Consider the following 14,083-nt stretch of genomic DNA (forward strand, 5'->3'; position numbering starts at 1 on the left):
GTGGCTGGGGGTGAGCTACTGCATGGATTCAAAATGCAATAATAAAGCCTGAGTCAATAAAAAAATGTCCTAATGTGGTTCTGAAAAAGGCACCGGACATCTTTTGAGGAGGCTATTCTGTAGCTGAGGTGTCACCACTGAATAGATCCTGTCCTTGGAATCCATCCATCTCACTTCAATTAGGGGGTCCTGGAGCAGGGCCTGAGAAGACCATCTTAAGGTTCAGGTAAACATATATTGTAATAGGAGGAGCCAATCTTTCAGGTAATCAGAATTGCAGATCTGCTAAATGAAACACATAATGATCTTAAGTCCAGTTCTTTCCCAGGCAGCCATAGCCTATAAGCAATTTGAAAATCCTGGCATTAATGCTTATTTCATTTTATAGGTGTGGTGTGGTGAATGCTACCTTTCCATCGCATAAAAAGTACTTTTAATACTTTTGCATTGGTTCCATCAAACATGTCTGTCTGTGAGGATATGCTTCTTTGCAATTACCGCAAATGCCGAGTCAAACTTTCAGGCTACGCATGGGTCACAGCCTGCTCACATATTTTCTGTGACCAACATGGCAGTGGGGAATTTAGCCGCTCGCCTGCAGTCTGCCCTGCTTGCACCAGTGCTCTTTCTGGTAAACTGGATATTGTTCGAACCGAACTCAGTCCTTCTGAGGAATATAAAGCCATGGTCCTATCTGGACTGCGACCAGAGATTATTCTGGACATCAGTTCCAGGGCTCTGGCTTTCTGGACATACCAGGTAAACACTCCTTGAACGGGTTTCCACAAATGGCATTTTAAGGTTTTTTAAATTTAGCTGTACTCTTTATCTTTTCACGTCAAGAGGAGATGCAGATTGGGGTGGATTTGTAACAGAAAAACCAGACATAAAATAGTTAAGAAACTACCTTTGGTTAATTAAACATTCTATGGCCTTTTAAACTGTGTGTGTTGGGGGTTATTTGTTTTGTTTTGTTTGTTTTGTTACTATGTTATGCATGTTTGTGTTTTTATATTGTAAACCACCCTGTGATCCTTAGATGAAGGGAGGTATAGAAATTAAATTTACTATTGCTATAGTCAAACCTTGGTTTCCGAACGCCTCCATTTTGGAATGTTTTGGCTCCCAGACGCCAAAACCCCAGAAGTAACTGCTCCAGTTTTCAGAAGCCGAACGTGGTACGTGACTTCTATTTGAGTTTCCCTATTTTATTGAAGCTTCCGCTCCAGTTTCTAGTTGTTGAACGTTTCGGAAGTTGAACGGTCTTCCAAAACGGATTACGTTTGGCAACCAAGGTTTGACTGTACAGTACTACTACCGTATTCCAGCCTCCAATCTGCTCAATTTATGCTAGAGATTTCAGCTGAAAGAGAAAGGAAGAAAAATAATGAGGAAGAATAAAAGAATTAAGGGCTGGGGAAATACATTGAGCACATGTTGCTTGACCCTGACATCACAGTGGCTCTTATGCCTCCTGCTTACTCTATCTTCTATCCTTGCAGGTTCATCAGGAGCGTTTATACCAAGAATATACCTACAGCAAGGCAGAGGGCCACCTGAAGCAGATGGAGAAAGTCTACACCCAGCAACTCCAGAGCAAAGATGTTGAGCTGAGTTCCATGAAGAGTGAGGTGTCCTCCCTAAAGAAAGTACTGGAGGAATACAAAAAGAAATTCACTGAGCTCTCAGAGAAGCTCATGGAGCGCAATCGGCAGTACCAGAAACTGCAGGGCCTCTACGACAGCCTACGCTTGCGCAACATTGCTGTGGCCAACCAGGAGGCAGGCCAAGAGCCTCCTATGATGCCCCAGCCTCCTGTATTTGGTTTCTCTTTGGGTAAGGACAGTGGCCTTTCAGTTTGGTAGTTAAATTTTTAGCATACTCAGTGCAATTAACTTTTTTTTCACAAAGAGCAGTATGAGAGAAACATAAGCATGATGGGGAAATTCTATGTATGCGCACGTTCAGAAGTGTTCTGAGCGGTTTGCACATGTGCAGAAGTGTTCTGTGCGCTTTGCACATGCGCAGAAGTGCTGCTCTGGTTACAGACTTTTCGGGGTGCAAACGGCACCTTGGAACAGATCATGTCCGCAGCCAGAGGTACCATTGTATTAGAAAAGTATAGCTTTGCCCCCAAACACATCACATGTTGTTGGGAGCCACCTAGAGTGGCTGGGGCAACCCAGTCAGATGGGCAGCATATAAATAATAAATTATGATGACAATGGTTATGATGTTACCAACTCATTTCTCCTGTCTCTCCTAGCAAAGCAAATGGACCTTTGTCCAATTTTTCTGGTTAATTCTCTTGAGTGCCACACCTCACTGAATATGCCCCAATATGCCACTTAAACTGTCTTAGCCTCCTGCCCCAATTTCTGGGAACGGTAGTTTGTTGAGGAGTCGAAAGGAGATTCCTATATTTCCCTCACAGAGCTACAATTCCCAGAGAGGTTTAACATCCCATCAATGAGTCTACTCTAGTAAAACTGTAGGCATACAGGTGAAACTCGGAAAATTAGAATATCGCCGAAAAGTGCATTTATTTCAGTAATGCAACTTAAAAGGTGAAATCAATATATGAGAGAGATGCATGACATGCAAAGCAAGATATGTCAAGCCTTTATGTGTTGTAATTGTAATTATTTGTCGTTAGGCGGGTCAATTATAAATGGAATGTAATTAATGAAATGTAATAGCGATGTTTATTTTTGTATTATTGTAACTATTTGTTTTATTACTGTGGAATGTCCAAAAGAAAGCATTTGTAAAAAAAATAATAAAAAAAATAGTAAGTTGCATTACTGAAATAAAAGCACTTTTTGACGATATTCTAATTTTACGAGTTTCACCTGTATATTGAGTATTCTCTGTGTTAACATACCACTGTGGCTAATATTGTGTTAAAGTTAAAGGTAAAGGGACCCCTGACCATTAGGTCCAGTCGTGACCGACTCTGGGGTTGCGCGCTCATCTCGCATTATTGGCCGAGGGAGCCGGCGTATAGCTTCCAGGTCATGTGGCCAGCATGACAAAGCCGCTTCTGGCAAACCAAAGCAGCACACGGAAACACCGTTTACCTTCCCGCTGTAGCGGTTCCTATTTATCTACTTGCATTTTGACGTGCTTTCGAACTGCTAGGTTGGCAGGAGCTGGGACCAAGCAACGGGAGCTCACCCCGTCACAGGGATTCGAACCGCCGACCTTCTGATCAGCAAGCCCTAGGCTCAGTGGTTTAGCCCACAGTGCCACCTGGGTCTCAATATTGTGTTACTTATAGATTAAATCCCCCTAACTAATACAATGACCCAGGTGGCTCTGTGGGTTAAACCACTGAGCCTAGGGCTTGCTGATCAGAAGGTCAGCGGTTCGAATCCCTGTGGCGGGGTGAGCTCCCGTTGCTCGGTCCCAGCTCCTGCCAACCTAGCAGTTCGAAAGCAGATCAAAATGCAAGTAGATAAATAGGAACCGCTATAGCGGGAAGGTAAACGGCGTTTCCGTGTGCTGCTCTGGTTCGCCAGAAGTGGCTTTGTCATGCTGGCCACATGACCTGGAAGCTATACGCCGGCTCCCTCGGCCAATAATGCGAGATGAGCGCGCAACCCCAGAGTCGGTCACGACTGGACCTAATGGTCAGGGGTCCCTTTACCTTTACCTTTTAACTAATACAATATCTCTTGCTCACATGTTCTAGGTAATGCTGCCAGGTTCTCTGAGAATGCAACACCTATCCACGGCTGGCGTGGTGAGGGGGACTTCCATTTCAAACCCTTCTTTGCTGCCTCTCCACCACTGGGCGAGTCTGGCAACAGCTTCTTTACCTCTCCTGGCAATGGTTTGGAACAGCAAGCAGGAGGCAACAAGGCATATAAAATTAAGAGAATATAAATTGTAACTTATGTTGACGCTTTAGGCCTTTTTGAATATCCAGGTTAGGCATGAAATGCTCGTTGGACTGAAATGCTCCTTGCAGACTTGAGGCTTTTAAAAGAACCCACAGGCCAGATCTCAGTGAAGTCTAATGCGTGTTAAATTTCCTGAAGTATCAGAAGTAGCAAATCTTAAAGGAAGAGAGCCTGCAGTGAGGACTGAAGGAGCAAATGCTCTAGTTAAAACCAATTTCTTTCTAGGCTTCTTTCTCTCAGCAGAGTGTTCCAGTTGTTGCTAATGGTTACTATAGCCACCCGCACCTCTAGATATTGTTGCATATATGCTGTCATTGTTCCATTACCCAGCCACATTAATTCCCGCCCTGCAAAATACGATTATGACTCTGGCTCTCACACAAATTATGATTCCTTAAAGTGAAATGTGAAAGCTTGCTTCACCATGTCATTTTTTTTCCTGGCACTAAGGCTGCAATCTTACATATACTTTCCTGGTAATAAGGTCTATTGAACTCTGTGGTGTCTGGGTACAGATGTATAGGATTGCAGCCTAATTGTTTAATTACCATATTGTTGCAACTACGGTAATGTGTTATGTGATCTTTCCTCCTGATGATTGCTTCGAACTGCCACATTTGTGTTGTATTGGTACTTTCCCCCCTCCAATTACGTGCATAAACATGTTTGCAAGCCTGTGTTTGATTTGTTCACTGCTTATTGAAACAGGTGGGGTTGAGGGTTTTTTTGTGGGGTGTGCGGTGGAGAGGAAAAATCTAATATGCCTGGTGTGTTTGCCTCTGATTAGTGTGTGCACACACTTTTTGTTGGTACACACCACTATGGGCAGTTTTTGTTGTTAGAACTTAGGGTCGTAGCCAATGCTAGTCCTACTTAGAGTAGAATAGACATGACTAATTCAGGTTCATTAATTCAAATGGATGCACTCTGAGTAGGACTAGCGTTGGATACAACCTAAGTTCTAATAGCTTTTTTAAAGTTAGTCATTTTAAATTTTTAGGAATCTACTAGACTTCAGATGAGTTTGTATCACTCTGCAAATCAGATAATTGGATCCCTCTAGCCCCTTTGATTCTATGCATTTTGCCTGCATTAATCACTATTTGATTTTGTATTCACACTTCTGATGTGTGAATATATATATAGAATGGAGTGATTAAGATGTATAAAGGGTAACTAGTCTGCATTAATTACAAACATCCATTTATTGGGAAAGAAAGCACAGGAGGAATACAAAATAAAAATAAAATTTCACTGAGCACTCAGACAAAATTCTGTTTCATGTTTTTTTGCACAAAACCATTGAAGTTAATGGGTCCAAGCATGCTTACCTCTGCAAAGGATTGGATTCTGTCTTGCTAGTGAAAACATTTTAATATGAAATTAAATATAAATATGTAATTTCATGGCATTTGTATCACAGAAACCTGTAAGCAATTCACATAAGATACAGCTGAAAATACACAAGTTCATCTTAGAGGGAAAATATGACAAGCTTCCTTTGGAATAGCTGCAGCTTCGTCTTTCAAAAACAGTGTCTCTGAGCACGTACAGAATGTTTTCCATTGCACAGGGGACAAGCTGTTTTTATTTTATTTTAACGAATATAAGGAACAGCTGTTATCTTTCGAAACCACATCGCTATGAAACAGCATAAGAAAAGAAGGGATATATCTGTCACAAAGGTGTAACGCAAAACATTTACATTTAAACACGGCCAGGATGATTCCCACCATAGCTGCCAAGTTTTCACTTTTCTCGCGAGGAAGCCTATTCAGCATAAGGGAAAATCCCTGTAAAAAAGGGATAACTTGGCAGCTATGATTCCCACTGCTTCCAGGAAGAACGATCGATTCCTCTCTTTGTACCTGGATTGCAGTTTGGCCTCCAGTCCTTTAGATGTCTCTGCAGGAGCCTCCGTGGTTGCAAGTAAAGAGAATACAGTACAGGAAACGGAGGAGAGTCTCGAGCGATCATGGCTGAAGAAGAAGAAGAAAACCCCCAAGCTCGGCAAGGTTTGCAGGTAGGGCAAAACATCTCGCCGTGTCATAAGCCTACCGTTTTTCTTCTTCCTCTGACTTCTGCTAAAGTCAATATATTATCAGAACAGTCCCCGTCCCCCCCGTCCCCCGGAGCTTGCAAAACATGGAAGCAGCAGGCAGCAGCCCGGAGTTCAAACCTGCTCCGTGCAGGTGTTTAAACTGTGTCAAGATCCACCCGCACAAGGCAGCTCTCATTTTACTGGGAATATGCTGCCGAATATGCCCCCCCCCAAATACAATACTTCAAGCGGTGAGGGAGGAGATGTAGCGACAGGGGAAGAGGAGGAATGTGGATGTGCAACCTGCCCATTCTTTTGACTGCATACATAGCTGCCAAGTTATCCCTTTTTTTAAGGGATTTTCCCTTATGCTGAATAGGCTTCCTCGCGAGAAAAGGGAAAACTTGGCAGCTATGTGCATAGGATTCTGCCCGTTCTTGTTTCTACTTCGGTTTTGCTCGCCCCTCAAGCCACTGAGGGGGGACCATCGTCCAACCCCCTGAGGGTCATTTATTTCAACCCCTTATTACTTTCAGAGCTTAGCTATTGAAATCAATTTTTTTTTGGCTTGTGCCTGAGCAACTCTAGACTGCTGGAACCTGGAACAGAATGATATTGAATGGAAAACTTAAGACACCTCATTATGCACAAATTCCCCATACATACTTCCTTTGGCATCTATTAACCACCATCAAGTGTCAAGGTAGTGATAGATAAGTGTGTGTTTAGCTTCTCTTTACTGTGCATGCTGTGTATTGGCAAGACATTGTTGCTCTGGTTTGATTGTAACATTCCCTGTTTGGCGATTTCCTGATAGGAACTGGTTGACCAGCTATATCATTTCCGAGACCATTATTTTGAGAGCCACAAGGTGGAAGATGCTGGGAAAAAGAAGCAGGATGTACAGGAGGAGATGAGGAAGACTCTTCAGAAAATGGAAGCATTAGAAGGTAAATCCCAACAGAACCAGCACTCTCATTTCTCCAACTTGTATACCAGTCCTTCTCCTCCTTCCTCTTATGCTGGGAGGCTCTGCTGATGTCCCTTTTATTGTGCATTCATGATTATTTTGTGCTCCTGGTGGTATTAGGGTGGTTATGTATGATCCTGCTTAGAGAAGTTTTTAATGTTTGATGTGATGTCTTATCATGTTTTTAATATTCTACTGTGAGCTGCCCAGAGTGGCTCGGTGAATGAATTTCTAGCACAGTGTGGATTTCATGGATTTGCAGTTCACTTACAACATCTCTCTTTCTCCCATCCTCTGCTAGGCCTGTCTGCGGGTCGAGCTCACACACTGATGCTGAAGGGGAAAGCCTTGAATGTGTCCCCAGATTATAATGCCCAAGCTGAAGAGCTGCTCTCCAAAGCTGTCAAGCTGGACCCAGAACTGGTAGAAGCCTGGAATCAGTTAGGGGAAGTTTACTGGAAAAAGGGTGATGTCTCTGCTGCCCACACCTGCTTCTCTGGAGCGCTTAGCCATGTAAGTCCCCCCTCAGTCCTCCCTTGGGCAGGCGGCGATTCTAGTTTGGAGAACTGCTTGGCACTTTAAACCAGGACTTTTCAGCCAAGGGACATGCCTCAAGGAATAGTTTGGGGAAGTGAGAGTCATGTTTTACATTTCACTAGGTAGGATTTGAGTTCTTGCTAATTGCAGAAGCCTTGTCTTTCTCCTGCCCCTTTTCTCTTCAGTGCAAGAACAAGGCCTCCCTGCAGAATCTCTCTATGGTGCTGAGGCAGCTGCGCACGAACTCTGCTGATGAGCATGCGCACAACGTGATGGACAGCGTGCAGCAGGCCAAGCTGGCGGTGCAGATGGATGTGCGTGATGGCCGCTCCTGGTGTGAGTGTGTCATGCGCCCCTTTTCAGGTGGTCCTGAGGTGGGATGGGATACAGCAAGGAAGGGAACCGGCTGTGCAACCTGCTAATTATGCTCTCTGTATTCCACAGATGTTCTGGGCAATGCCTACCTCTCCTTGTTCTTCAATTCAGGGCAGAACCCCAAGATCTCCCAGCAGGCGCTGAGTGCCTATGCCCAAGCAGTAGGTGCTGGAGGGGACTCTAGAGGAAGCCTGTGGTATGGTGGGGAGGAGGGGGTTGGGGGCCCAGTCTAAGCCTCTTCTGGAGATTTTACATTGCCAGGAGCTGAGGTGGAAATGGCTAGTTCTAGGTGGCAGATTAGAGGGCTGGTAATAGATGCAGGGAGACTCAGTTTCAAATCCTTCCTTGCCTGCAAAGCTTACTGGGTTACCTGAGCAAGTTGCACTCTGAAGGGGTGGAACAGGCTAATTCACTTCTGACTGCATGCAGGGAGATCACATTTTCTAATGTTCTTCTAAGTAAAACCACACAAATAAAATAAATAACAAACCCTCTCTCCAAGTGAGAAACTTGCACAGCTGGAGCTATAATCTTGGCTATAATCTTTTCTTGGAATGCTAGTTATGTAACTGTTTTAATTTATTTATTAGATTGATACCCACTTTTCTTCCCAGAAGCTCAAGGCAGTATACATGGTTCTCTTTCCCACCCCCACCCCACTTCCCATTTTATCCTCACAACAGTCATGCAAAGAAGGTTAGATAGTTTCTGGCCCAAAGTCACCCAGCGAACTTCATGGCTGAGTGGGGATATGAACCTTGGTCTCCTCCATCCTAGTGCAACACTCTAACCACTACAGCATGCTGCCTGTCTACACAGGCAAGGATACTGAAAGGGCACCTCCTGTCTGTAGGTTGAGGTGGCATCTCGGGATTCTGCCACTTCCTTTTGCTGCATATACACACCTAATCTCAGTCTACCTAACCAACTTGCTGTAAGGCAAAAATGAGATACACATGTTGTTTTTAAAGGTCCCTCCCGTTTCATAAATTGCTTTGATATTTCTAATGTAAAGCAATTAATTGCAAAATAAAATAAATATATTGCAATCTTCACTAGCATAAGATTGCCATGCTCTTGGGAAGTTCTCATAGCCCAGGATGATGAGAATATTCACCACCTGTTATTTTTTAGCATCTTACAAAAGAGGTTATTTGGAGATAAGAGCCCAAAGGCTGGATCATACCAAAGCATAGCTGTCAAGTTCTCCCCTTTTTTAAGGGAAATTCCCTTATGCTGAATAGGCTTTCTCACGAGAAAAGGGAAAACTTGACAGCTATGCCAAAGGCCTATTGAGTTTAGCATTTTGTTCTCATTGTGGCCAGTTATGCCCACTGGAAGCTCACAAGCAGGGCATGAGTGCAATTGTGCTCGTCATCCCTAGCAACTGATATTCCGACATCAGCCTCTGAATCTTAATAGATAACCATCGTGACTAGTACCCCCTGAGATCTGTATTCTCCGTGAATTCTTCTAATCCTGTTTTAAAGCTAAATTGGGGCCCACCACTACATATTATAATATTGAGTATCAAAGTTTAACTCTGCAGTCTGTGAATAAGTTCCTTTGTCCTGAATCTGCCAATATTCCTCACCACTGGATAACCCTGGGTTCTAGGACTGTGTGTGTGTGTGAGAGAGAAAAACCTCTATCCACATTCAGATCACGGTGCATAATTTTGTGCTCCTCTGCTTTGAATAGGATAGAGGCAAACAGTGGTTGGTGTAGAAGTATGCCTGGTTTTCTAAATCGTGCCTTTGTGGCATATCTGTAAAGTGGTTCTCGCTCAGCTCAGCTGCTGTCTCCAGCCGGACCCACCAACATAGTAGAAAAGTGCAAGAGATCAAAATGAAGGCTAAAGTTGGCCAGTAGGGATAGTTAGGGGCAGCCTAGAAAAAAAGTTTGGTACTCATGCAATAAATTTCCAGAGTGATCCTGTGAGCATATAAATACCTGGAACAGCACACGTCTGGATTGGTTACTTGTGTAACTGTTCTGTGGATCTTGTGGGCTGGATCGATTAAAGGGGGCGGGGCGGGAAATGAGGTAGCTAAAGGTGTGATTTGTGATGATATGCCACTGGGCCATTTATAAATATGCACCTTTAGATGGTGGGTGGGTGCAGCTGGTAAAAGCAAAAATGACTGTGGAGGAAAGAGCTTGGGGAGCAGGGGGAGAGTGTCCTCACAGAGGAAGTGATGGTGGATGCTCATGCCTTTCTCTTGGTCTTCTTTCTGTAGGAGAAGGTGGACCCCACGGCATCTTGTAATCCAGATCTACATCTTAATCGAGCCACGGTGAGCAGAAAGGATGAGGAGGGTCATGGGGCAAGATAGGTATGGCTGGCTTGTGCTTGACCTATTGCGGAGAACTCTGAAAAGTGTGGGACGGGTTAGACACGGGTAGCTGGCAATTCCAAGTGAAGTACATCTTAAGGCTACCAGCTAAGCAGTCATCAAGGGACCGATTTTCAATCTCCGCCCCGTTCTGACTTAGTTGACCAGTGCCTGCAGTCTCCTACTTCCATAGTAGTGTATGTTCCATGTGACCTAGCCTATCACCTTCTGCTCTGTTGTTTTTGGGGGCAGCTATACAAGTATGAAGAAAACTACATCGAAGCTCTGGAGGGCTTTGCACAGGCAGCAACCCTTGATCCAGCTTGCCTGGAACCACGCCAACGGGAGCAGCAACTCGTAGATTTCCTGGAGCGGCTAACCAGCCTCCTTGAAAACAAGGTATTAACGGCAACAAGACTTGGCTCTTTGTCCCCTCACTGCCCGACCCATGTAAACATAGCATCATCCAACCATGCAAAGGTGACTCACTGTGCTGCTTTTCTCCCTTGCAGGGAAAAGTGAAAGGCAAGAAGCTGCAGAGCATGCTGGGAAGCCTGCGTACCTCCCAGCTGGGCCCGTGTGGGGATGGGCGCTACCAAGGACCCTCGGGTCAGAAGGTGCAACTGGAACAGCGCCCCCTGGGCACCTTGAGGCCTGGTGTTAACTCTGGTGTTGTGGTGCTGGGGAAGGTGCTGTTCAGTCTGACCACAGAGGAAAAGGTGCCCTTGTGAGTCCCTGCCACATCCTGCCTTGGAATCTTTTCATATGTCTCATCATGTCTACCTAGAGATGTGAAATCCCAGGAAAAAAATGGGACACCCCCCCCCCCGGGACTATATCCACCTTTTCCTTCCTGCTTAGCTTTATCCTGCTGTCTTCATTGTTTGTTAGGGCTTATATTCTTCCCTTAGATGGAGGCTTGGGATAGGTTTAAATAATTATTTAAAAGTAGGAAAAAGCTGTAGAAGCTTGTTCCCACAAATGCACATAATTAATCCCTATGGAGGCCACCAGACGCTCGCTTAAACAAGTAAATACCTTAATCTTGATTCTGAAATGTGTTCAGCTTGATGCGTTGGTGGTTCTCTAGAGCAGGGGTGGAAACCCTTTTGGCTCTATGAGCCAGATCCTTATCAGGATTGACCTTGCTGGCCATATTGACTCGCTCACCTGCCAAATCAGCTGACATCACAACGATGCCCTGCCAACACAGGATTTAACCCTGACCTCTCGCCCATCAGCTGACATCACAACTGATGTTAGCTTATGAGCGGTAGCCATGTTTTGGGGGAAACGCCCACACAAGCTGAGATTGGCCCACTGGCTGGAGGTTGTCCATCCTTGCTGTAGAGGAAGTCAGTTCTAATAAGGAGAAACTACAGGGAACACTCTGTTGAGCTCAGGGTGTATGATGTTTACAAGATGCTTAGTCTGTCCTTGAGCTTTATCAATCATGACCAGCTCCTTGAGCTCTGCTATGTGGGCAAGTATCCATCTTGCTCATCTCTTGATCTTTCCACTTACCTGTCTACCCATCCAGCAATCTGACTGATGCTTCTTTTTAAACATATTTCGTTCTTTCCCCTCTTTACTCAAACAGCACTTTCGGTCTGACTGACTCCACTGAGGGCCCCTGTTTTGCTGTCACTGTGTACAACATGGCACAAAGCTGGGGGGTTTTGATTGGGGACTCGGTGGCCATCCCTGAGCCTCACCTTCGGCATCATCACATCCAGCACCAAGGCAAGGTGAGCCCAGCCTGTGCTCTTTCTTTGGCCCTTTCGAATTCTATTATGTACCTGTTTCCATGTTGCTCGTGATGCAACCAGAGCTTCCAAAGAGGTAGCTGGAAGAGACAGCACAGAATTAATTGAATGCACAAGTGATGGAAACAGTTTAAAGCAGAGGCAGCAATTCAAGGCTTACTGGCTCCATCCTGTCTGTCTTGGCATCCCCCTGTTCTTATGTATTCCCCCCCCCCCCCATTACCAGATCAGTCATTCTGGGAGAAAGATTCCAGGTGGAGAGGAAACCTCTTTGTCTTGCTTTTTTTAAATGGCACTTAAAAAACTTTGTTTCAGTTGGAAGTTATGTAAATCTGGGTGGTTTTTTTTTCAGATGACCTGCTTATTTGAGCATATTGTCCTGATTTGCCTGTAGAGGAGATTAGACAGTGCCAGCTATTTAATGCTCAGTTCATTTTGATTTGTTTGCAGGAAAGCTAGACATTGCACCTAAGCAAGTGTTAACACTGTCCCAGTGCATTTTTCTGCCGCTTCCCTTATCGCAAAATGTCAGGTCTTTTGGAGACATTGGTTTTGTTGTGCAAGGTCAGCTGTGATTACGCTGCCTGAATTTGCCAATATGTGAGCAAATCTTGCCTGAAAATAGTCCCTGTTACAGTCAGCAAGGTTTGGAGGGAGGGAGGCCTTACTCCGATTGAATCCTTCCTCCACACCGTAACCTTTTCTCCATTCCTCTTTTTCAGAGTTTTACTTTCTCTAGCATCCGGGTGGAGACGCCTCTTCTGCTAGTGGTGAATGGCAAAGTGCAAGGATCCCAGAGCCAGGCTGCAGCCACCATTGCATATCAGGCACAAAGTGAATGAAGTGAGGGAGGGGGGTGGAGGAGGAGGCAAGTGGAGGGCTGCTCTCCCACCTGGTGGTAGCCTTCAGGCAGAACCTGCTACCTCTCGGCGGATCTAGAAAATCAAAGGCCTGGGGCAGGGGTAGCTAAGGCGGTGCCATCCAGCTGTTGCTGAACTACAGCTCCCAGCATTTCTCCTTGGCTATGATAGCCGGGGCTGATGGGAGTTGTTGTCCAACAACATCTGGAGGACACTACCTTGGCTATCTAGGGCCCAGCAAGGTTGGACTCGTTTTTATCATACATTCAAAGACATTAGGTTGAAGGAGTGAGAGACAAGAGAGGGAACTGCAGGACTCTAGGGTTAAGCCCTAGTTTTGCTCCCTCTCAGTGCTACTTCCTTATGCACCAGCCTAGCCTTGATCCTCTGCAGTAATAAGAATTAGCCTTCATGAGACAGTCCGAAAAATCAGCGGGGCTGCTCAACTCACTCCCATGTCCTTTCCTAGACTCTTCCCACTTTTCCAACACCAGGCCTGCCCCATTTCTACTGTTGCCCGTTTCTCACCTTAACTTCCATTTCACTTGAGTTTGGGCATTTGAGCTCGTTTGGCTCTTCTGTCTTTTGTAGATCCCAGTTGGCTGGGCACTAGCCCCCATTGTCTTACTGTGTGTGTATTTAACATCTGTATTTATTTGGCAACGTTTTGAGTTCAACTTTGTAATTTTTATACATATTCTGCTCTCTCTGTTCCCTACTGTAACCAATAAAAACCTGCATTCTTTCCTTCTTTGGGCAATGCCTTGTGTTTGGTTCCCATAACAAAGATTTTTTTTTTAAAAAAAGATTTAGATTAGCAAGGCTCAAAGCAGGGTAAAGCACATGATCCAGTTTTATCCTCATAGCAGCCCTGCATGGTTGTTGTTACCTTTTTTTTTTTTTGAATTCCACCCACCTGGCTAGGTTGACCCAGCCACTCTGGGTGGCTTCCAACAGAATACACAAAAACACAACAGAACATCACACATTAAAAGCGTTCTAATATAGGGCTGCCTTCAGATGTCTACAGAAGGTTGTATACTTGTTTAACTTCTAGACATCTGATGGAAGGGCGTTCTACAGGGTGGGCACCACTACCGAGAAGGCCCTCTGCCTGTTTCCATGTAGCTTCACTTCTCACAATGAGGGAACCTCAAGAAGGACCCCTCAGTCTCTAGGCTGGATGATGGGGGTGGAGACGCTCCTTCAGGTTCACAGTCTAGGGTAGACTGAGAGAGACCACTTCACAGCTGAGCAGTGGCGACCTGCCTCATGGAAGTATGGCCAGCTTTC

At 45.0% G+C, this 14,083-nt stretch overlaps 2 protein-coding genes across 2 annotated transcripts; both read left to right on the plus strand.

Moving 5' to 3' along the window:
• The first annotated feature begins 462 nt into the window (after positions 1-462).
• CCNB1IP1 (cyclin B1 interacting protein 1) lies at positions 463-3,888 on the plus strand. The gene is made up of 3 exons (XM_035134250.2): positions 463-759; positions 1,503-1,836; positions 3,695-3,888. Exons 1-3 carry the CDS (start codon positions 463-465, stop codon positions 3,886-3,888), a joined length of 825 nt encoding a protein of 274 aa, XP_034990141.2.
• A 1,956-nt stretch (positions 3,889-5,844) lies between these two features.
• Positions 5,845-13,545, plus strand: TTC5 (tetratricopeptide repeat domain 5). Its single transcript, XM_035136574.2, has 10 exons — positions 5,845-5,928; positions 6,764-6,896; positions 7,218-7,429; positions 7,639-7,789; positions 7,898-7,989; positions 10,069-10,125; positions 10,417-10,563; positions 10,677-10,891; positions 11,765-11,912; positions 12,653-13,545. The coding sequence occupies exons 1-10, from the start codon at positions 5,881-5,883 to the stop codon at positions 12,770-12,772; spliced, it is 1,323 nt and encodes a 440-aa protein (XP_034992465.1). The 5' UTR covers positions 5,845-5,880; the 3' UTR covers positions 12,773-13,545.
• Positions 13,546-14,083: the final 538 nt, after the last annotated feature.

This window comes from Zootoca vivipara, chromosome 13 (genome assembly GCF_963506605.1).
Source record: "Zootoca vivipara chromosome 13, rZooViv1.1, whole genome shotgun sequence".
NCBI lineage: Eukaryota > Metazoa > Chordata > Lepidosauria > Squamata > Lacertidae > Zootoca > Zootoca vivipara.